The following is a 23,481-nucleotide window of genomic DNA, read 5'->3' as shown; positions in this document are numbered from 1 at the left end:
CTACACAGGAGCTTCTTGATGTGTCTCAGATAAACTTTGAGTAAAGACAGGAACTCTGGCCTTGCATGTTCTGAACTTGCCTTTGTACCACTAACCTCTTTTGTATTTTTCTCCACCATAGTACCTCCCTGTTGAAATAACTGACAATATGGAATGGGAGAAAAAGGCAATTCACATAGCAGGGCAGGAAGCAAAACAGAGAAAGATGAAGGGACTTTCCAGTGCCTAAATCTGTCATTCATTGTTGAATGGGTAGTATGTCTGAGGTGCATTCCAAAGAACTTAATGCTGAGTTCTGTTAGTGACATTTAGCAGGCAGCTTGGGTCTTTATAAAGAAAAATTCCTTTGTAAAGACCCAAAAAGTATTATTACTTTTTATTTGAATAGCAGCAGTGCTGGGGAGCCCCATTCACAGCTCAAAGCTCCATTGTGCTAGACCAGGAGTGGGCAAAATACAGTTCACTGGCTGCATCCGCCACGCTCCCCTCACCCCCAAATGATTGTATCTGGTCTGCAGGCTGCAAACTCATGGGATCCAGCCTGAAGACTGCCAGCAGCTCTGCCTCCAGCTGTTGCTTGGTGCCAGGCAGGCGGGGCTGTTTCTGCTGCGCTGGGCGTGTACTGGTATAAGCAAGTTTAAGCATCTTCATGCTAGGGATATTAAAATGTGGGCCGCAATGTATGTGCTGTACGTTATGGGACTGAGTGACAATGGAATAATGGAACCAAAAGTGGTTCACCTCCCCCGGTCCTCCAAATGCTAATAGAAAAATACCTGGGGTTTGTAAAGCAAAGAATTGGAGAATGTGGAAGTTGATTTAGCAAGGGCTCATTTCTCTGCTTCTGGCATTTTGGTGAATACCGGTTTTAATGCTACCAGTAGCATAACTGGAGGTAGACACCAAGTTAGCGGGGACATCAGAATTGCCTGTGGATTGTATTGCCATGCTGGTAACTCCAAAACATTTCCTGGCTGCTGCCACTTTACAAGCAATAGCTGATGCTGGGAGAGCAGTTCCCAGCATGGGTAAGACTAGTACCCCCTCCCTAGCACCTGCACACTTCCTCCCTAACCCCCAGAGTTTACCTAGGCACTGACTCTTTGTTACACCACTGATTGCTTCCCTGGGGTAGTGCTTAAAAGCAACTAGGGTCTTAATTATAATACATTTCAAACAAGCTACCACAGCGCTGTACGTATCATTCAGAGACACTATGTTTTGTGAAGCTTTGCACGTCATATCTCTTTCCAAGGCCCTGTCTATAGTGCACACACTTCCAAGGGACTCAGCTACAGCATAGTGGAAGTGTGCACAATCTCACTATGTTGTTATTCAGCCTGAGACAACTTTTGGTCAAATACAAAGGAGTATGTCCAAGCACTCACTTATTTTTAGATCATAGTTAGGTTTTCAATGATTCTTTAGCCTGCCCTGATTCCTGTGTATAAAAATCAAGCACACTTCTAGCACAGGTAGGCATTGCCAAACTGTTGCAGAGCTGGCCAAAGCCACGTGGGTTTTGGTTGCATGAGTGAAAAGGAGATCAGAAAAGATAACCCGCCAAGCAGCTTATTAGATGTTCCCTTCCTATTAAGTATATAGGAAAAAGACCAAGACACACAACAAGACATTGTATTCAAATAGTTGTTTTGTTTGGTAATATAATTCCATTTCAGTGAGTTTGACCCACATCTTGATCGTAGCACATGGTTCTTCTTTTCATGCCGCAAAGCCCTATTATTTTACAACAAATACACTTTAAGAGCAAAGGTGCTGCATTAAAAGACAGAACTCCAAATACTCCCTCTTGATGTCCTTATGAGTGGCAGGCCGTAGATATCAAGTCAAGGGAGCAGAGTTAAAAGGCTGCTTGCTTACATTTTTTCAAAATAGGATCACTCCATTTGATCTTCACGTTTTTACCATGTTGTTGGAAAAGGCCAAGTTCACAGCAACATATGCAACACAAAGAGCTATGCAACAAGAAAAGGGCAGTTCATTCTAAGCCAGTTTTATTAACACATCTATGTAAAACAATGTAGATGCTAGGCAGCATGATTATAGGCACATTCAAAAAGAGCTGTTAAGCACTTCTTCAAAGTATGTTTTAATTGTTGGTCAACTCCCGATTGTTTTTAAATAGGCTCAAGATGTCATTTATTGGTTAGCCTTTACCATGACAAATAATAAACTGTGATCATCTTAGTTACACCAATGCAAATACAGAATAAATTTATGAAGTTAGCATTTCCATTGCTGTAGCTAATAGCAAAATGTAGGCCAGATTCATTCCATAATTCACCTGAAGTCAATGGGATTACACCCGGTTCCTTCAATTTATTGCTTTTCTTTACGAAGGAAGAAGTATTGGGGTCTAATAGACTCAATGAAGATTTGGAAGCAAGAAATTCCTCTCTTAATCCAAGTGTCTGTGATAGTGATTGTCATGGGGTGGGGGCCCTAGGGAGAGCCGTGATGCCCTTAGGATCATGTGAGCTTGCTAGCTTCACCCCGTGGGTGCCTTCTATTCTCACCTGCCACATCTTGATGATTAAGATAATAGATGGTAGATGGGGAGGCTGCCCTCAAGGTGCTATGCAGTCACAGTCCTGGTGTATCCCACTAAACTGTGGGTTCTTACACCCCTTGCTCTAAGTAAATGCCTTGTGAGACACCCCAAGCCTTATGGGCTAGATGCGTGACTCCAAAACCTCCCCTTTATCACATCCCGTGCCTTGCAGATGGTATTCAAACTTTGTCCCTCTGAGGCCTTGATCTAGCTTGGCCTCCTGTTGCTCAGTGTCGCTGGGCTCTCCGCAGCCCTGTCTGCACACCCCCACTGGTGCTGGGCTCTCCGCAGCTCTGTTTCTGCACCTTCACTGGTGCTGGGCTCTTTGCAGCCCCTGTCACTACAGCCGCTGGTGCTGGGGTCTGCTCATCGCCCTGTTGCTGCAGGGGCTCTGCACAGTAGTGCCCCAATGAGATCTCCTCCTCCCCAATACCCTCAGCCCAGTCCACCAAATTAAAAACAACAACATAAATATGAGCCCCTGAGCTATAACATAACAGTAAACACTGGAGGTCACACTCTGTCCCTCTGAGAGGGCCAGTTTCTCCCTCAGCAATGTGGGTATCCTAGCCCCAGATACTTTAGGAGCTCCTAAACTTCATTTGTCTCACTAGAAGTACTGCAGGCACTTGAGTATCTCTGTGGAGCTTTTCTGCCTGAACCCCCTGGCAGCTGCTAGGGCCCTAACTGTCTTCAGCTTACATGGGCCCAGGGCCCTGCCTTCTTCTGGTCACCCTTGTAAGCCTGCTGCCATAGTCACCTGAACCTGTGGGGTTTCTACCTTGCTCCTAGGGCCCTCTCTCTAGGCAGATTCTGCCGTTAAAGGAGCAGGCACCTTAGTGGTATAGAGTTATCCAAAATAATCCCTGTGAATATTCAGAGTCAGGAACACTGGCAGACAGCTTTCTTGAAAGCTTATGGTCAACTCTTGCTTTCTGTTGCAAAACTGAAGAACACTGATTTTAAGAAAGTCTGAAAGACTTTGTAAGAAAACTGAATAAAGTCAGGGGTTCACAGAATTGTAGTAACCATAAAGGCATCAACATTCAGTGCACTCACATGTAAAGTGCAAATAACTGAGTTCTCAATATCAAGTACAATTGATTTATATGAATCAAAACTCATGGCAGAGGTGATATCTTTAGACCAATTAGTTGCCAGCACATACAGTCACATACAGTAATTACATACAGCAAGGGCAGGCAATTATTTTGACTGGAGGGCTGCTTACCAAATTTTGGCAAGCTATCAAGGGCTGCAAGGGCAGCCCTGGCCCTTGACAGGTGCCCTGCCCCGGTCACCATCTTCTGATGGGAAGTCCCTCCCCCTAACCCTGACCTTTGCCACAAGAAGTCCCTCCCCTTACCCCTAGAAATAGTCCTTTCAGGAAACCAGAAAAATACCAAATTATATTCTAAAAATCAAATATCTACTACAACATTCATTAATTTGATTTCAAAAAATATTTTTGTCCTGATTTACCTGTGTTTGCATTGTGTATATAGAGGTGATTTCATAACAGCTCAAAATTAAGTCTTACTCTTGTATATTGTGGGGACATGGGTGTGTGGGAGGGGTTGTAGGGTGGATAGGTGTGATGTAAAAATCACAGCTTGTTTCTTTGGAGGCTCATGAATAATAATTCCAGGCACACATTCTTAGTAACACAAAAGGTATATATTTGCAAATAGGGTCAAAGAGAGAAGACAAAAGACCACACTCTCTGCCCGCGGGGAACACTTCTCAGCAGGCTTTATCCCCTCTCTCCTGAGCACGTGTACAGAAGCAGGAACTCTTACAACTCATTTCCGGTTCATACAAACATATATGAAATGACGTCACGTCATCCGTCGCATGTGCATTATAATTAACTACTTAAGTATGCGGGGCGGATAGGCTTATATGCATTAGCTAATTGCGCTTGCTCAGAAAGTACTTCAGGTTACAAAAAGTTCAAACCCCAAGGACAGGATCATTAAAAATGGCAATTACTCTTATCTTGCCTGAGAAGTGTAGGGGGCATGAAAGGAAGTGTGATTTAGTGTAACAAAGAGATAGTAAATTTGCAGAACAAAGAGAGAGAGTGATATCTTAATACAAAGAGCCCTTAGTAGCTTCTCCTCCAACCCCCTCCTTCTCCCACCAGGGAGAGCTGGCAGCTGTGCTGTTCTAACAACACTATTGATAATACATTTTTAATAATATTTCTAACAGGTGTGTGGGATGTGTGGTGAGGGAGCATGTGGGGGGGTGTGGATATGTGGGATGTGGGTGGGTATGGTGGTTGTGGGGAGCTGTGTGTGGAGGGGAGAGTGACTGCAGTGTGTGAGGGAGTGTGGGTGTGGGGTCCGTGTGTATGGCAGTGTGACGGGGGGCATGGGTGCATGTGTATGGTGGGGTGTGCTTATGGGACTCACCCTATAAACACACACACACATACACACGCGCACACACACACACATCACCCACTTTCACTGCTTTCCTGCCTGCTGCAGTGCTCCGGCACCATGTGGTTCCTGGCTGCATGGCCGCAACTGCAGGACTCAGCAGAAGCCAAACAGGCCTGGACCTGAGGACTGGGGTCCTCCCCTACCGGCCCCCTCCCCCTTCTTATCTGAATTTCCCGCTTAAGCAGGGGGAGATGGAAACAGCCCCAGGGTTCCAGGCAAGAGGCCTCTGCTAGGCATGGGCTTTCTCCCATTGGGGGGATGGTCCGGGTCAGGTCAGGCCAGCCTTGCTGCTATGGCTGCTTGGTCCTGCCACCAGCTCCCCTGGGTCCTACTGCCCCTGGCTCCTGTCATCTTTGACAGGTACTCAGGGACAGATAAATATTAATTCTCTAAAATTTTTAGGGACCCTGCAGGCTTGATAGAATGGCCTGGCAGGCCAGATTTTGCCCGACCCTAACATAGAGTCTGCCAAGCTGGACTTAATGTCCTGGGAAGATATAGCCCATGATAGGTAAGCTTGGCACTCTGCTATGAAGGAAGCAGAACAAGCAACAGAACATCATCACACCACCTTGGCCGGTAGTAGGAGGGAATATACACACCGACTTGTCCTAGCACATTTCCTGAACCCTACATGGCGAAACTGATTTCCAGTATTAGTAGTAGTCATACTCAAATACGAGTGACAATCATTATAAAGAAAGGGAGAGTCAATCCTAAATTAATTGCAGAAATTTGTTATCTGGAAAACAAATAACTGAGAAAGCAAGAGTTACATAAATCTGGTCCATAGTTTGAAAAGGGTTCCTTTAGCCTTTTTTTATCTCTCTTACACAAATATTTTTTTAAATGTAAAAGTGTTTTAGCAAAAAAACAGTCTATATAATTTAATAAAGCATACTGAAAGCTCTTGAAAGGTTAATTACAGTAATATGTACAAAGAAAAGCATGTATGCAAGTAGGGAAAAATAGTAATCAGATTAACAAGCTGTGCTACCTATAATCTACTTTTTAGGGGAGGAAAGACAACATTTTGCCTTTTTCCCCCATTAATTTATTAACACCCCAATAATTATCAAAGTATTAGATACATCACTGTGGTTTATTAATAGTATTGCCGGTATAAAACAAAACAAAGAACGTGAAAATCAAACACACTATCCTTTAAAGCATTTTTTTCATATAGATTTTGGGCAGGGGTGGGCAAAATACAGCCCATAGGCTGCATCCAGTGCACCAGGCCATTCTATCTAGCCTGCAGGCCCCTAAAAAATTTAGAAAATTAATATATCTGTTCCTGGCTGCCTATCAAAGATGGCAGGAGCCAGGAGCAGTAGGACATAGGGAGAGCCAGCAGCAGAATGCCGCTCAGCCCCGCCCCACCCCCACCTATTTCCCTGCTTCCTGCTTCTGCCCTGCTCCAGCACCAGTTAGCTCCTAGCTGCATTGCCAGGATGGGGCCTGCACCAGTACCCAGAGGGTGTGTATGCATGTTCGTAGGGTGAGTCCCACATGCACACTCCATCATACACATACACCCACAACCCCCCCTTGCACTGCCATACACAAAGACCCCCCCACACCTCTTCACACGCCCCAGCCACTCTCCCCCACAGCCCACCACAAACCCCATACCCACCTACACCCTACATATCCACACACACAGCCACATACTCCTTCACCCCACACACCTATCTACCCTCCACAGACATGCCTACATCCTCCCCTACACCCTACATGCCTACAGCCCCCCCACCAAACCTATACCCCCCCATAATATACAAGAGTAAGACTTAATTTTAAGGTATTATATACAATTCCCTCTATGTACACTACACAAACACATGTAAACCAGGACAACAATAGTTTTTTAGATCAAACTAATGAATGTTTTAGATATTCACTTTTTAAAATAAAATACTATTTTTCTGGTTCCAAGATGGCCAAATTCCTTACTGAAAGGAGTACTTCTGGGGGCAAGGGGAGTGGCTTCTGGTACTAAAGGTCAGGGGTAAGGGCATGGGACTTCTAGCCACAAGATGACAACCAGGGGCGGGGCACCTATCAAGGGGCAGGGCTACCCAAGCATCCCTTGACAGCTTGCCTAAACTCAATAAGTGGCCCTTCAGCCAAAATAATTACCCACCCCTGATTTAGGGCTACCAGCTAGTGTCTTTAGTGAATTTGTTTTTCTAACTTTAATACACAGGAACTCATGGGTGGCACCTTTCAGGCCAATATAGTCTACAATTTAGCTGTCATTTGATATTAAAACTGACCCAGAAAGACAGCTGTCATAGGAAGCAAATATGTCCTTAGATGCTTATGCTTTGAAAAAATGCATTCTCCACTTGTGGCAGATACTGGTAAGGTTAATATGGGAGTATGAATGATATGCTTGGGGAAAAAAGAGAAGCATTAAGTTCATTGCAAAGATCCAGGATTTGAAGTCTCTTCAGCTGCCTGTTCACTTTCTAATGCTTTGCTTAAAATGATAAATTGCTGTTCTAATTCCTTGCAAACCTAATTCAATGTTTTGGACATATGCAGAAAAAGCACCAATAGCGTTTGATATTCTTCCAGTTACATATTTATGACAATATCCAAAATCTAATAGAAAAAAATAATTTATGGATCTTTCCTGAAATAGTTAATGATTCATCTCTGGCCTCATAATCAAGCATTGTCTTTTCTCTTGTTGTTGTTTTTGTGGGAAACTTGTTTTAATTTCCAGCCCATCAATAAGTTCCTTAGCATAACTCAGGCCACTTGCAAATCCCTTATCAGAACAGTACAGTCGTTTAAAAGAAAATCCTTTGAGGCTTTTAGCTGATATATTACTTGCTCTTGAAACATTTTATTTAAAATGTTGACCTTCTAAGTATTAGGGCTATGCTAAATTTCACTGGCTGTTTCATTCCAACACCGTTTTGACCAATTTCGAGGTTGAAAAGCAAAATCAGAACAAAACAAAGGCCTTCAAGATAGCCTTGAAACAAAACGAGGCTGGTCGAAACATTTTGACCATAGGCTGGGGATGGGAAGTCAGTCCAGATGGGCTGACTTCCCATCCCCAGCACAAGATCTGGCAGGGGTTGTAACTAAAAGGAGGGGTTCAGTGATGTTCTCATCACAAGGTTACTCACAGACTTGTTGTAGTTAGTTCTGGGGCTCTGCCTCCCCTACACCCCGTTCACTTGCCAATCATCAGCACCAGTTGGGCTGCTGCACCAGTTCCTGGCCCTGCTGCGCCAGCTTCTCATATCCAGCCAATGGATATCTAACTCCCTAGCCCCCACTAGAAGTGCAGACTTGCAGCCACAACCTGCCCTTCACTCCTGTTACTTATCCTGGTGTGACAGGAGTACCTCTACTAGAGTCTTTCTATCAGTGACTCCATCCTCCTGTTATAGGCCAACCGCCTGCTTACTTGCCTGCCATGCCTTGATCTTAATCGATTAATTAATAGATGTAATTAGCGGGAGGCTGCCCATTTTATTTGCCCTGGTGCCAGGGGGCGCTACCTATGGCTCCATTTCCTCCCCTACACCACAGCCCAAGACTTGCAGATGGTACTGACGTGGTTTTGACCTGGACCTTGCTGTAATTTGGCCCTTTCCTTGACTTCCCTGGGCTTCCACCGCCCTGTCTTATCCTATGCCTTCCTCGCGCTCTGCTGCCCCCTCTCGGTGAGGCTTCCTGCTGCCCCCTCCTCTCCGGGACTTCTTGCTGCTCACTCTCGCTGGGGCCCCCCTTACTCAAGGGCTTTTTGCTGCCCCCTCGCTCTGGGGTTTCTCGTTGCCTTCTCTCTCTCTGGGGCTTCTTGCTGCCCCCTCACTCTGGGGCTTCTCACCACCCCTTCACTCTGGGGCTTCTTGCTCCTCGCAGCCCTCTTGCTCTGGGGCTTGTCACGGTCCCCTCGCCCTGGGGCTGGGGCCAGTGCACCCCAAAATGCTGTGCCCTCTCTGACACCGGGGTCCCCACGCTACCGTGGAGCCCCTATGAGGCCTCCTCCCACCCCTAAGAGCCTCACCCGGTTCTCTGGTGTTATAAAGCTACAAACAGAAAACTCAAGCCCCTGGGCTATAACATAAAATCTAAGCCATCTGGCTAACCATCATTCAAATCCTTACCAGGGAATTCTCTGCCCCGTATCCGCGATCAGAAGCTGCTCGTGCCATCAGGCTTCTCTACTGTGCTTGCTCCGGCAGAGCTCCTTCTCCCTTGGCTGCTAGCGGAGAACTGCCCTTCTGGTCTCACTCCTAGGGTTTATATGTGCCAGGCCCTGCCCCTTCCTGTCAGCTGACTCCCCAGTGGTTGCCCTAGCAACCTACACCTGTGCCTCTGCTCTGAGAGTAGCAGGCACCTTAGTGTCCTGCTACACCTGGCACTGCCCCAGTACTGGGTTTGTGTCTGCAGGTCCCACCACAGGCCTGGGGCTGAATATGCCCAGCCTGGGCTCTGGGGGTGGTGGCCAACCCCGAACCCCTTCCCTAGGAGCTTGGGGTAGGGACACCTCACCTGACTCCCAACTGCTGTCCCCGCCCATTCTCAGCATTGTATGGGGGTTCAGATCAGCCAGATCGCTCTTTGATGGATTCGGCATCTCGCTTCCTGCCTTCATCCCCACACCTGGCTTCTGCTGGGGTTTTTAAACCTCCCGTGGCAGCAGTCACAGCTGATGTCATCAGCCAGCCACCACCCAGCTTGATTGAAAAGCTGGTCCAATGCCACTTTGCGTGGCTCTTTCCTGTTCCTGGTCTGCCTCCCCAGTAAGTTTTCTGCAGGGCCAGGGTCCCTGAGCCCTCCACCAGGAGCATCGGGTTCTGTCCCCAGTGCTTCCAGCCCCTGAAGGCAGCCCCCACTGCCACAAGGAGGAATAAATCAAGGTCACCTGCAAGCCACTATTCAGCAAGGCTTCACTCAGTACCCCATTGACCACCATGTGGTCATAAAACTATGAAACTATGAAGCATGTGCACTAGGGGGCGGGTGGGACCTAATGAACTGGATGGGCAGCTAATCCAAGGCAGGGCTTCCAGTGTAGTGCTAGTGGAGCTCTTCATAATACAGGATTCAGGCAGTTCTATTACCATGTCCCATGTTTGTTTCCTCCCACAAGCTGCTGATTATACCAGACATGCAATTGGGGCATTCTTACAGACTCAAATGAGGTCACTGACCTTCTCACAGTTGTGACAAATGACTTGGCTATTGAACCCCAGCCTGGATGATTGCCACTTAGTCTCAAGATGGTGCAGCTCTTTCTGCCCTTTGGTATGGATGGGGTTCATCCAATTTCAGCAAAAAAGCTGCTACTTGCTCTTGCAACTGCCGGGCAGCATCGTGAGTCGGGTTGAGTAGTGGGCTATCTGTATTACAGCAACCCAACTAGCCATTCTGGATAAGTACAGTCCAAAAGCCCAAGGCTGAATTGATTCAGTCTTTGCAGATTAGTCTAAACTGCAGAGATTAAACTGAAAAACAAGCAGAAAGACATTTACCTTTGATCCAAGAAATGCAGGCACATGCCTGCAGTGGCTTGGGCTAGAAGCCAGGGGGCACTAAAGCATGGCTCTCTGGCACGTAGCCAGCATGGGCTGTGTGTTCACTTCCTCTTGCTGCTGGCCCCAAGGTCTCTGGGATTTGCAGTCTAGAATTTCATAGACATAGATTTCATAGATATTAGGGCTGGAAGGGACCTCGGAAGATCACAGAGTCCAGCCCCCCACCCAAAGGGCAGGAAGTCAGCTGGGGTCATAGGATCCCAGCAAAATAAGCATCCAATTTGCTCTTGAAGGTGTTCCATGTAGGTGCTTGAACCATCTCTGATGGCAAGCTGTTCCAGACCTTAGGGGCTCGGACACTAAAAAATTCTTCTTTATGTCCAGCCTGAAATGGTCTTGTAGTAGTTTATAACCGTTCGACCTTGTCATCCCTTGGGGTGCTCTGGTGAACAGATGTTCCCCCAGATACTGGTGGTCACCCCTGATAAACTTGTAGGTGGCCATCAGATCACCCCTGAGCCTGCACTTTTCCAGGCTAAAGAACCCTATGGCTCTCAGCCTGTCATCGTAAGGTCTGTTTTCCTGACCTCTGATCATGCATGTGGCTCTTCTCTGGACTCTCTCAAGCTTCTCCACATCCTTTTTGAATTGTGGAGCCCAAAACTGGACACAGTACTCCAGCTGCGGCCTCACCAAGGCTGAGTACAAGGGGAGAACGACGTCCCAGGATTTGCTTGAGAAGCATCTATGGATTCAAGCCAGCGTTTTGGTCACTTTACTAGCTGCAGCATCGCATTGAAGGCTCATGTTCATCTTGTGGTCAATGATGACCCCCAAATCTCTTTCTTCTGTAGTGCTAGCCAGCGTAGCAGTGCTGAGCCTATAAAGATGCTGCAGGTTTTTCTTCCCAAGGTGGAGAACCTGGCACTTTTCGGTGTTAAACACCATCAGGTTCTCGTCCACCCATTTGCTGACCCTGTCCAGGTCAGCCTAGATCACCCGCCTGTCTTCTGGTGTGGATGCTTTGCCCCAAAGTTTGGTGTCATCGGCAAACTTGACCAGTCTGCTTCTGACTCCAATGTCCACATCATTAATGAAGATGTTGAACAATATGGGTCCAAGGACAGAGCCTTGGGGGACCCCACTGGTCACAGGATACCATGATGATTGACTTCCATCAATTACTACCCTCTGGGTCCGACCACAGAGCCAATTTCCCAGCCAGTGGATCATGGTGGACCCAAGGCCACAACTGGCCAGTTTCGCCAAGAGGTGATCATAGGATACCAGATTGAAGGCTTTTTTGATGTCAAGATATATGACATCAATCTCTTCTCCCTTGTCTAGGTGATAGGTCACCTGATCGTAGAAGGAAATGAGATTGGTCAAGAAAGACCTACCCGCAACAAACCCATGCTGGCTATCCTTCAGGATATTGCCATCATCCAGTCTGTTAAGAATGGCCTCTTTGATAACCTTTTCTAAATCCTTCCCCAGGATAGAAGTCAGGCTGATGGGCCTATAGTTAGCCGGGTCCACTTTCCTCCCTTTCCTGAAGATAGGCACCACATTGGCCTTCTTCCAGTCTTCGAGCACTACCTCAGAGCACCAGGAGTTTTCAAAGATCCATGCCACAGGCTGGGCTATGATGCTTGCCAACTCCTTGAATACCCTGGGGTGTAGATTGTCAGGGCTGGCTGATTTGAAGGTATCTAGCTTCTCAAGGTGTTCCTTCATGAGGTCAGCATTAATGGAGGGTAGGGGATCTCCCTCACCTGAACCACCCTGTCCCATGGTGGGCATGGGCGTCCCATGGGACTGATGAAAGACCGATGCAAAGTACACATTTAATAGGTTGACTTTTTCCTGAGCGTCAGTTGTCAGTTGCCCCATCTGGTTCAGCAGGGGTCCAATGTTGCCGTTGCTTTTCCTCCGGCTCCCCACATATCTGAAAAAGGACTTTTTATTGTCCTCGATGCTTGAAGCTAGTTGGAGTTCAGTTGCAGCCTTGGCTTTCCTGGGTTGCTCCCTGCAGGACCAGACCAGTGCAGGATAATCCTCCTTGGAGGTGAATCCCACCCTTGATCCTTTGTAGGCCTTTCTTTTTAGCCTCAGGAGGTCTGCTAGATCCCTGGAGAGCCAGGGGGGCTGCTGTGCCCTCTTGCTGCCTTTCCTCCGAGATGGAATAGAATTAACTTGTGCATTGTGGATCGCTCCCTTGAGGAGCAACCACTCTTCTTCAAATCCCCTCTCCCTGGGGTCGTGGTTCCTTAGGGCCTAACTGACAAGCCTCCTGAGCTTGTCAAAGTCGGCTTTCCTGAAGTCAAGGACTTCCATGTTGCTGACTGACTTGCCAGCTTTATGGCGGATGGTGAAGGTGATCAGCTCGTGGTTGTAAAAATCTTATTTCATTTCTGTATAACTGCCGCGCGGCATTCTCACATTTATGTGACCTTGTAGTCTTGGCTGTTAATCAAAATGAAAGCTTTGTAGTTTTCCACGCTTGTACCAAGCTACACATGCGCATTTTATAAGTTTCTTTTCTTATCTGTAAGTGTCATACCTGCAGAAATGAAACTTATGTAGAAAATCTACCTAGTAACTATTGTGTAAAAGAAACTATCCTATCCCTGTATGCTTAGCTTATATCATAGTTAGTGTCATAGAGGCAGTCCAACCAACATCTATAAAGAGGCAAAGAAGCAGGAAACAACAGAGATGACGACTGGACAACCCTTCAGGACTGATCACCCTGTAAGCCGGTCCTCAGCCTCCCCGCCTGGGCATATCCCAGGGAAAACCAAGGCCTCGAAAATCCGACAATCGACAGTGATTCACCGCGTTACAGTTTTATTATCTTTCATCCTGTTCATGAGCTGTTGACCAGCCCTAGGACTAACTAGTGGGCAGCCGCACCTATCATTGGACTAGTTCCAGTGGTGGAAAGCAAGGGCTTACTAGTGAACCCTGTGGGCCAACAGACCCCCTTTGTATCCGGCATACTGTAACTGAAGAAACATCGGAGACTCCACTTCTTGACTGCCTCTCTTCATAGCTTAGACAGCATATTTATGCTTCTGTACTTGTATTTACCGCAACTTCATTCCAGCCAGTCTCCCCTCTTATTCGTAAGAGGGTGAGGCCAGGTGAGTGAATAAAACAAATTTTTACTTCACTTTTTATCTACTCCGTAATAACTTCTTCTACTAACATCCCATCTCAATGAGCTGTTGACCAGTTCTGGGACTTAAGGAGTCGGCAGCTGCACCTATCATTGGACTAGTTCCAGTGGTGGAAAGCAAGGCTTGCTCCAGAACCCCGTGAACCAACAGACATCCTATAGACTTATTACAGAAAACTAACAACTTACTCTAACTCGTCTACTTGTGCCAACTCAGCGAACCTCGAAGGCGGTTATAAAGCTACCTCCAATCCCGCCCCACAAGCCGCACGCTCGCACAGCTCCGTAAAGCCCACGGCTCCCCAAGCGGTGCTGGAACCGCTAGCCCGGCATTCCGCCACAGTGGTCACTGTCACCCAGCTTCCCACTGATTACTAGGTCACCGATTAGGTCATCCCCAGTAGCCAGTACCAGGTTGAGGGGCGCTTTACCTCTCATTGGCCCATAGACTTCTTGAGCCAGGTAGAGGTCATTCATGCATGAGAGGAAGCTTTGTGACAGCTTGGATTTTGCTGGGTGATCCTCCCACAAGATGTCCGGGTAATTGAAGTCACCCATGACAACCAAGGTCCTGGAGAATGCAGCCTCAGCCAGTTCCCAGGCGAACTCCTGGTCAAGCTCTTGACTATGGGTGGGAGGTCTGTAGTAGACTCCCACCATTGTGTCCCCTGTGCCGTGTTCCCCACGAATTTTAACCCAGAGGGTCTCCAGTTGTCCAATCTGGTCACCAATATCAGCTTGCAGGGACGCGTAGCTTTTCTTAACATAGAGAGCTACACCCCCACCCCTTTTATCTACACGATCCCTCCTGTACAGCGTATAGCCATCTATACCCGAGGTCCAGTCATGGGTGGAGTCCCACCAGGTCTCCGTTATCCCTATGACATCATAATTTTTTGCATTAAGCAGGAGGACGAGCTCCTTCTGCTTATTCCCCAGGCTCCTGGCATTTGTATACAGGCAGGCAAGTGTCCCCTTATAGCAGCAGGACTCTACAGGATTGCTCAAAAATTCCACTTCCTGTTTTCAGGTTCCTCTGGGATTTGTAATCCACAGTTGCAGCCAGCAGTAAATTTGGGGATGGGGTGTGTCATTCCCCACCCTGGCCCCAGTACCCAGCTGGCTAGGGAACAGAGGGGCAGGGCCAGCCCTGCTCTCTGGAGCAGACAGCACAGCCCTGCTCAGGCTACAAAGCATGCTTGGGGACTCTGCTTTAACTTGAACCAGGAAACCAGAAAGGGGTCTGGGACAGAAGTTTCATAAACCAGTTTGACCTAAATCAGTTAAGTCTGATACATTCCACCAGGTTTATCCAAACTACCAGATTTGGATACATCTGATACAAACCACCAGGTTTATCTTAAACCAGTTTCAGCCATTTTGAAACTGGCTTATGTGCACTAAACTTCTGTTCTGCTACAGTTTTAAACTAGTTTCTGATCACTTAAACCAGTTTATGTGCAACTTCTGCCCCTAGCCTCTGAGTCCCGTTAGTCCAACAGGCTTTTCCTGGCAGGTACGATATTCCTCCTCACAGACCTTGTGGAGCAACTGGGGGTACAATGGAAAATCATTCGATCTTTCCCTCAAACAAGTGCAGAGGGACCAAATTACTTGAGTATGTTCTCTTGATCACTTGTTTGAGACATGCTGGGTCCATCCTCTCAGGTGACACCCCTCCCTTCTGTACCACCAGTTTTAACAGCTCCTCTATGTGCAAGAGATAAAAGAAAAGCATTTCTTCCTTGCTTTGTTTTGTCTTGTGGCACAGAATTGGCATAGAGCTCCTCCCCTGATGCTGTGCTGCCAAAGACATTGTCTAGGGCAGCGATAGGCAACGTTTTTTGGCCGGAGTGCCAAAAAACCCCACAATGCCTACCTTGGAAGGTGCTAGAGTGCTGGCATGCCAAAAAAACAAAACAAGGTCAGGAGATACATGGCAGGATGCCCTGCTTGTGCCCCCTGGCCCCTACCCAACACCCCTGCCCCCCAGACCTGCTGCCCCTTCCCCCCACCCAAAGCCCCTGCTCCCCAGCCTTGCTGCCCTTTGCCCCCCACCCAAAGCCCCTGCCCCCAGCCCAGGCTCTGTGGCTATCACCAGCTACTCAGAACCTGAACCGGCTGCAGCTGGGAGGCTGCAAACAGCTGCTGCCTCCCTGCCCCGGCCCTAGCCCTAGCTGCCTCCCGGCTCCAGAGATGGCCCCAGGCACTGGGGAAGCAGCAGATACTCCTTGCTGTGCTGTCCTTACAGTAGCAGATGCGCCCCACTGTGCTGCTTTTGCACAGGTTGCACTCCCAGTCCTACTGCCCTCCCCTGTGCCCTCCAGAGCACAGCATGTGCAACCCGAAGCAGCAGCGCACAGAGGGGCCGCACAGGAAAGCTGACTGCAGCTGCAAGCTCCATACTGCCCGGGTCACACTTCCCCTGTGTGCATGGGAGTAGTGTGGGCAGCATGCAGGGTTGTGCCCCTCATTGCTGCCCTCGCCTACAGGGGAAGTGTGGCAAGGGCAGCAGGGAGCTCGGAGCAGCAGGCAGCTTTCTGCACCGCCTGCTGTGCCCTGCTGTGCCAGGTTTCACACACTGCTCTACAGAAGTGGCAGCACAACCTCCCGGCTGCAGCTGGCCCAGGTTCTGGATAGCCGCTAATAGCCACGGAGCCCAGGCTGCTTACAGCAGGGCTTCCATCCTCCCAGTCGGCTGCTGAGAGCAGCCCAGGCTCTGTGGCTATCAGCAGCTACCTTGAACCTTGGCTGGCTGCAGCCGGGAGGTTGCAAACAGCTGCTGCCTGCCTTGGCCCCAGCTGTCTCCTGTCCCCGGGCTCCAGGAAGGCAGCAGATGCCAGCACTGCATCCGTTGGGGCTGGGCCAGGGCCAGGGCAGGGAGGCAGCAGTTGTTTGTAGCATCCCAACTGCAGCTGGCCCAGGCTCTGGGATAGCTGCTGCCAGCTATAGTGCCCAAGCTGCTTGCAGCAGGGCTTGCAGCCTCCCAGCCACGTGCTGGGAGCAGCCTGGGCTCCTGGCTGGCAGCAGCTACCCAGAGCCAAGGCTGGCTGCAGCCGTGGTCTGCTGTAGCCAAGAGATTGCAAACAGCTGCTGCCTCCCTGCCCCGACCCCAACATGTGCCGAGGAATATGGCCTCATATGCCTGCTCGGCACACATGCCAGGGGTTGCCGACCCCTGCTCTAGGGCTTCCAGGATGTCCACAACATTGTCTGTTAGTAGGTAAAATGTTTTATATTGCCTGTGCTATCATCTCTGGCTGGGAGAGGGTGCTGTCAGGAGTGGCTTGTGGTGTGTCAAGTGAGGGGCTCATCCCCTTATAGATAAGGGTCCACAAATGATGCTTTACGGTTACAGTTGTGGTGCCATAATTAATGTCTTCTTCATCCTGACACAGAACAGTGAACTGAGAAGTGTCCTTGTTGATATTACATAGCCCAGAGTGCTCTGCAGCCCTGCCTGTACCTCACTGTCCTCTGGGCCTACCACAGCCCAGTCACTAGGACTCTGGGCAACCATAAGCTCTGCACCAATGCCACAGCTGTTTCACGTCCATGGCTGATGAGAAGGCACAATTTCATGGGGTTTCACCAGCCAGCTACCCATATGGGCCACCAAGTATAACGCCTCTCTGGAGGAGGTGCAGGTATGTGGTTGCAGTGACTCAGTTTCCCCAGCAATACATCAGTTTAACAGGAGAGTACAAACAAGTCTGATTTAGTCATACCCATAGGTATGACTAAACAGCAGTTCATAGTGTAACTCACCCAACCCAGCATGGAAACCAGGTAACAAAATCACCCCTTTTCATAGTTTAACTTTAAACCTCAACCCCAAACAGTCCCACAAGGACCCTTCAGGTTGAGAATCTTCACCTTGTGCACAGCCCCAACTATCCCAAACAGCATGGCAGCACAAGAACTTTCACCCCTCCATGGTCACATAGACCACACTGATGTCTGCAGTCTTTTAAAAACAACTTGCTGGGCATATCTACACGTGCATTTACGCCAGCTTAAATTTAGCAAGAATTAGCCAGCATCTACATGTGCAGATGTTAAAGTATATTAATGCTTTGTGTGGACTGACTTGGGACTAAACTCATTCCCAAGTCAGTCCACGCCCAAAGTGTTACTGTGCAGTAAGGCGTTTACACATGTGTTACTGCACAGTAACTAATAGGGTGTAAATCTGATACCTGTATGATGCAGGTATCAAATTTACATTCCAGTTGGTGTAAGTCACCATATTTACTGTACAGTACAGGTGTGCACATGTAGATCTGCACCTGTACTATTTGGTAATTTCGGTTACTAGGCAGTAAATGTGCATGTGTAGATGTGCCTACTCAGGTCCAGGTCTATAGCCACTATCAATTTCTGTCTCCATTTAGGTCTCCTCTGTAGGGAAGTCATTCCTTCTCCCAGCTGCAATCAGATCAGGCTCCTCCACAATCTCCCCAGAGCCTCTTTCATAAGTCAGGGAGCAACTCCTCTCCCTTTCTCAGTCCACCCCAGCCCTGGGGAAAAATGCCCCCCTTTTTTCAGCGCCTTTCTACTCACCTCCCCTCCCCTCGTTCTCATTTTCATGGGCTTTTGGTAAGCCCTGCCCATTCCTCCTCCCATTGGTAGTATGCTTGCATCATCCTGACAGTTCCCAAAGCAGATTGGGAAACATAGTTCAATTCCACTCCAGGGCTCTGGTTTTCCTGGGCTTTACGTAGCCCAACCTCTCTCTGCTTGACCCCTCACAACCCAGAAGGGTTACACTGGAGCTGATTTGGGCTCCACATTTTAAAAAGGACATAGCAAAGTTAGAGATGATGCAGAGGCAGTCAACAAAGATGATCAAGGCTTGGAAGGCCAGTCATTAGAGTAGATGCTGAAAGAGCTAGTCATGTTCAATTTCCAGAAAGGTCCTGTGGTGGCGAGAAGCCTCCACAGGCATCAAGGGGGCTGGGGAAAACCCCAAGAGCCCCTGCGGGGAACACACAGACTGCCCACACTCCAGGGAACTCACCTTTCTTAGCGCAGCCGGAGCCAGAACTGGAGCCGCAACCGTGCAAGCTGGCATTACACCGGCACTTTAAACAGCTGTTCCTGAGGCAGGGAAACCCTGGGCTAATTGTGGCAGCTGGGGCAGCTGCCGTGGGAAGTTCAAAAACCCTGCCAGAAGCCGGCAGGCAGGGTGGAGAGAAGGAGAAAGCCAGCAGGGAGCACGTCGGCAGACAGAGACTCTGGTGGCTGGCAGGAGTGTTGCCACAGGTGCTGCGCCTGCACCTGGAGCAGGGGGAGCAGCATCTCTGCATTAGGCAAGGGGACAATAGGTCCCCACCCACCTGCATTCAGGAATTCATAAGAGGGCCTCTCTCTCTCTCAGGGAGAGAGAGACGAGAGAGATAACAGGAGCCCAGCCCTCTGGCATCAGGGTCTGGGGCTCCACATGCCTTGACATCCTGGCAACTGACTGGCACCAAAGCTGAAGCTGAACCCCCCCAGTAAAAGGGGTTCACAGGGAACAGCGGAAACAATGATACCAACGCCCAAGAGGTTGGTAAGTGGATGGGGTGTAGGGGAGGCGGAACACCAAGGAACACCACAGTGCAAATCTCAGTACCTCTGTCACTGGGTCACCCGAGAAGAGGAATACCACTGAACCCCCTCCTTTCACAACAAGTCATGGCAGGTGAGTTGGGGGGCACTCCGGTAAAGGGGGATGGTATGGTACTCACCCCGTCCACTAGAGGCGCCACAGGTGCTTAAGAGGGGACATAGCAGTCTTAAAATATTTGAAGGGCTGTCTTGTAGGACAAGGAAAACACTTTTTATCTCTTGCTGCAGAGGGGAAGATGCAGACCAATAGCTTGAAGTTGCAGCAAAGTCAGTTTAAATTGGATATCTGGAAAAAACTTCTTCACTGTTAGAACAGTGAGGCAGTAGAATAGATGCCCAGGGAAGTTGTGGACTCTCCATCACTGGATGTGTTCAAGAAGGAGTTGGATAGCCACTGGTTGGCGATGATCTAGGTGTAGCTATGCCTATGTTCTACCATTGGTATTTCCCAGGCTTCTGGTCTTTGCTGGTTATCTCCCACACCGCCTTTTCTGCTACATGTGTCAGGGTGTTTTTAAGCCTTCTAGAGGCACTGGGTGTTGGCTACAGCCAAAGGCTGGGACTTCAACTGTGATGTGCCAATGCCAGGGCCATATTAACCCTTTAGTGGGCCCTAGGCAAACAAACTCATGGGCCCCAGACCAGTCAAGACCCCACTCCCCACCGCAACGCTGCCGCCTGTGAGGGGTGGGGCTTGCAGCCACCACTGCAGCAAGGCTGACAGAGTGAAAGGGAAGGGAAGAGAAGGGAGGCAGACAAGCCATTGACACCGCCAATGCAGAGCAAAGGACTGGGGCCCCCATGCCACTCAGAGCACTAGGCATGTCCCTGGTTTGCCTATGCGTTAATCCAGCCCTGGCCAATGGTCTTGCTGGGACCAAAGCCAGAGGTTCCTGGCTAGAGGATTTTGCCCCTCCACTCAAATCCAGTCAGCATCTTTGGTTTTAGAAAGGAATTTTAGCCCATGGTCAGATAAAGGTACAAACGGGGGTGGGGGTTTCTGCCTTTGCCCACAGTGGGGGGGCATGGCCCTCTACCTGGGATCTCTTAAGCACTTACTGACAACATATCATTGAAGCAGGACATTGGCTGCTGTGGTTCCCCTGCTTTACCTGTGGCAGGCTAGGGTGCCAGGTTCGTGTTGTGCCAGGGTTGATGGTTGTCTTATGCAGAGTTTAGATTATGATTGTATGGGATGGTTGGGATAGGGATGATCGTGGCTCATGCAGCAGGCTGGACTAGATGACTTCTGGCAGTCCCTTCCAGCCCCACTTCTCCATGACTATGATTTTACATAATTTAGTCCAATAAAAGCTATCAGAAAGCATAATCCTCATTTCTTTTACATATCTTGGACTGGCACAGCTCCAGCACCCCAGTCCTGCTGTTTGGTTAGTTGGACATTGGCAGCTAGACAATTCCTACATGTCAGTTGGCAGCAAAAGTTGATTGGGAAAAAAAATTGCAAATGGTTTGACTTTGCTTAGTTTGTTTCAGCAGCTGTGCTGCCACATGAGCCTCCACAAACACCTGCATTCCCACCCAGGACTGCTGTTACAGCCCTGGGTTCAGCCAGGCTGGCAGGTGTGGAGGCCATCAGCTGGCGCCACGTGTGCATGAAGCCAAACTCATCTAAGAGCAGTTTAAGGGAGGAGCCAATTGCTCCTGTTGCCTGACCGCAACTTCTGCCACATGACAGAGCCAAAAGGGGCCAGGGCTGGGCTGCAGCACTGAGCGCTGCCTTCACCTATTTGCTTTCATTGTCACTGCCTGACTGATGCGTGAGGTGCATGTAAGGTGCAGCTCACGAATGCCGCCACCCCCCCGGGAGGCTGGTGGGGCACAGCAAGCTCCCGCAGGCAGTGGCAGCACTGTTGGTGGCAGGAGCATCGTGGCAAGCAGGGAGCTTCTGCAGGCAGCTACGGCACTGTCAGTGGCAGGGCGTGGGGGTGGCAAGCACCCCAGCAGTTGGCAACCACTCGCAGACGTCACTGGCAGTGTCAGCGGTGAGGGGGAGGAAGGAATGATGAGCGGCGACCACCCACGGGTGCCGCTGGCAGTATTGGCAGTGCCTTTTCATAGGGGGTGCACCACCACGCTCAGGGTGCACCCCCTACACGTTGCCAGTAGTGCAGGCCCCCCCGCCCCTTCTCAGGCCCTGGGTGGGCAACGCAGGCTACAGTGCGGCTGCAGAGGGATGTGCATCCCGCACTGAGCACAGTGGCACTGACCCCGAGGGACTGAGCAGCAAGTGCCTGAGCCAGCGTTGCCAGGTCTTAAATATGAAATTACAGCATTGTACTGGAAGCTCAAAGTTATCGTATTTGCTGAAAAACTAGCATAAACTGAAAACACATGCAACTAAGTAGGCAAATAAGTCTTTTTATTTACTCTATACTGCTCACTGCGACTCCCAGTGAGTGAGTGAGAACTGGGTCTCAAAGTGGAAGCATTTATTTCAGGGCAAGAATAAGAAAAGTGCTGACAGCAAACCCAAAAGCAGGTTAAGATTCTTTGAGAGTGGCTTGGGTTTTGCATATGCCGCATCAATTACCTGCCTCAAAAAAAAATCCTGTTTTTTGAACGCTTCTACTATTATTGATCCTATATCATGTAAGGGTTGAAATTATTATACAAACATGATGGTTATAGCATCCTCGGGGCGGGGCGGCGGCGGCTTCCTAAGGTGCTTCCGCTTCCCTCCCCGCTGCTGAGGAGCCGAGCGAACCAGCATTTCCTTTGGCCTGGAGCTGCTAGCTCCGCGCCGCCCCGCCTGCGTTCGGCCCTGTCCCCACACGTCGGAGCGAGGCTTGCAGCTACCCAATAACAGGGCTCGCTCGCAGCGGACAGCCAATCGCCGCCCGCTCCTTCCCGCGCAGCCCCCACGTGCCTCCGGATGGAAGCGGGGAGACAGCGCAAGTACCTCCTCCCCACAGCCAATCCGCGAACTCGGACCCCACCCCGCCCACGGCGGCAGCTGGGCGCGAGTTTGAGGAACACGCTCAAGGCCCGCCTACTTGGATCCCCGCCCAATCCAATAGCGGCCCCTTCGGCCTGAGCCCGCCTCTTGAAGCCGCACGGCCGACGAAGAGAGGGCGGGGGGGCACGGAAGCAGACCCGGGAAGTAATAAAGCGGGGGGGGGCGGCGCCGCTGGCGGGAAGGGCCAAAATGGCCGCGTAGGTACGCGCTGGCGCTGTGTACGGTTGCAGTCACCCCGAGCGGCGAGCAGGCGTCGGCTGGAGTCTGGAGCCGGAGCCGGCCCCCGCCCCCGCGTGCGGCAGCGGGAGGGTGAAGCCGGCGCCATGCCCAACATCAAGATCTTCAGCGGCAGCTCGCACCAGGACCTGTCCCAGAAGATCGCCGACCGCCTGGGCCTGGAGCTGGGCAAGGTGGTCACTAAGAAGTTCAGCAACCAGGAGACGTGGTGAGCGGCGGCGCGGCGCGGACTGCAGCTCCCGGCCTGCCCCGCGCGGGGGCTGCTCGCCACATGGGGCGGCAGAGCCATGTGCGCGGGGTGGGGGCCGCGGGCCCGGGGCCTGGTCTGGGTTGTGCCTGTGGCCAGTGCCGGCATACCGGTGGCGGGGATGGCGCCGGGCACGGGGGGGCCGCGGCCTGGTTCCTGGCCCGTCGCAGTGTTTGGGACAGGGTGGGGAGTGTTAACAGCCCAAGCCGTGGCTGCTGGAGCAGCCCTGGACGATGCAGTTGTGGTGACTAGCAATGCCCCCGTTGGTTGCCAGCCTCTTCTGCCACCGTCCAAATCCCGGTGGCTTCAGGACAGAGGAAGAAGGGGGCCAGGTTCTCCCTCCCCTGGCTGTAGGGCAGCAGGTGGTGAAACGCTGGCAGCTGCTGCTTCAAAGGATCTTGCTGCTTGGAAGCTTGTAACTAAATCCCCAGAGAAGAGGCTTTTGAAGAAAGTGAAGCATGAGGGTTGTGGCACATCATGTATAGCTAGATTGGACTGGGGTGAAGGCCATGGGTCTGCAGCCATGAGCCTCTCTCCTTGCTTCAACTGCAAAAGACAGGCCTGCTCTGATATATTCACAGGAGCATGTGTCAGGATATTTTGCTAGTCCCAGGGTTAATCTGAAAGCCAGGCATTTGTTCAGTGGTTTTAACACTTCAATAAAGCCCTCTGCCTTCTAGCTGTCACTGTAACA

At 50.1% G+C, this 23,481-nt stretch overlaps 1 protein-coding gene across 1 annotated transcript in view; it reads left to right on the top strand.

Moving 5' to 3' along the window:
- Positions 1-22,385: 22,385 nt before the first annotated feature.
- The window catches only part of PRPS1 (phosphoribosyl pyrophosphate synthetase 1), a 28,380-nt gene continuing 27,284 nt past the window's right edge, over positions 22,386-23,481 (top strand). The window contains exon 1 of the mRNA XM_090059266.1: positions 22,386-22,748. Within this exon, the coding sequence (XP_089915392.1) occupies positions 22,627-22,748 (122 nt within the window). The 5' untranslated portion in view covers positions 22,386-22,626. The remainder of the gene's footprint in view (positions 22,749-23,481) is intronic.

This window comes from Crocodylus siamensis, chromosome 8 (assembly GCF_052110815.1).
Source record: "Crocodylus siamensis isolate JL-2025a chromosome 8, ASM5211081v1, whole genome shotgun sequence".
NCBI classification, from domain to species: domain Eukaryota; kingdom Metazoa; phylum Chordata; order Crocodylia; family Crocodylidae; genus Crocodylus; species Crocodylus siamensis.
This window is presented reverse-complemented; position numbering and strand designations above follow the sequence as displayed.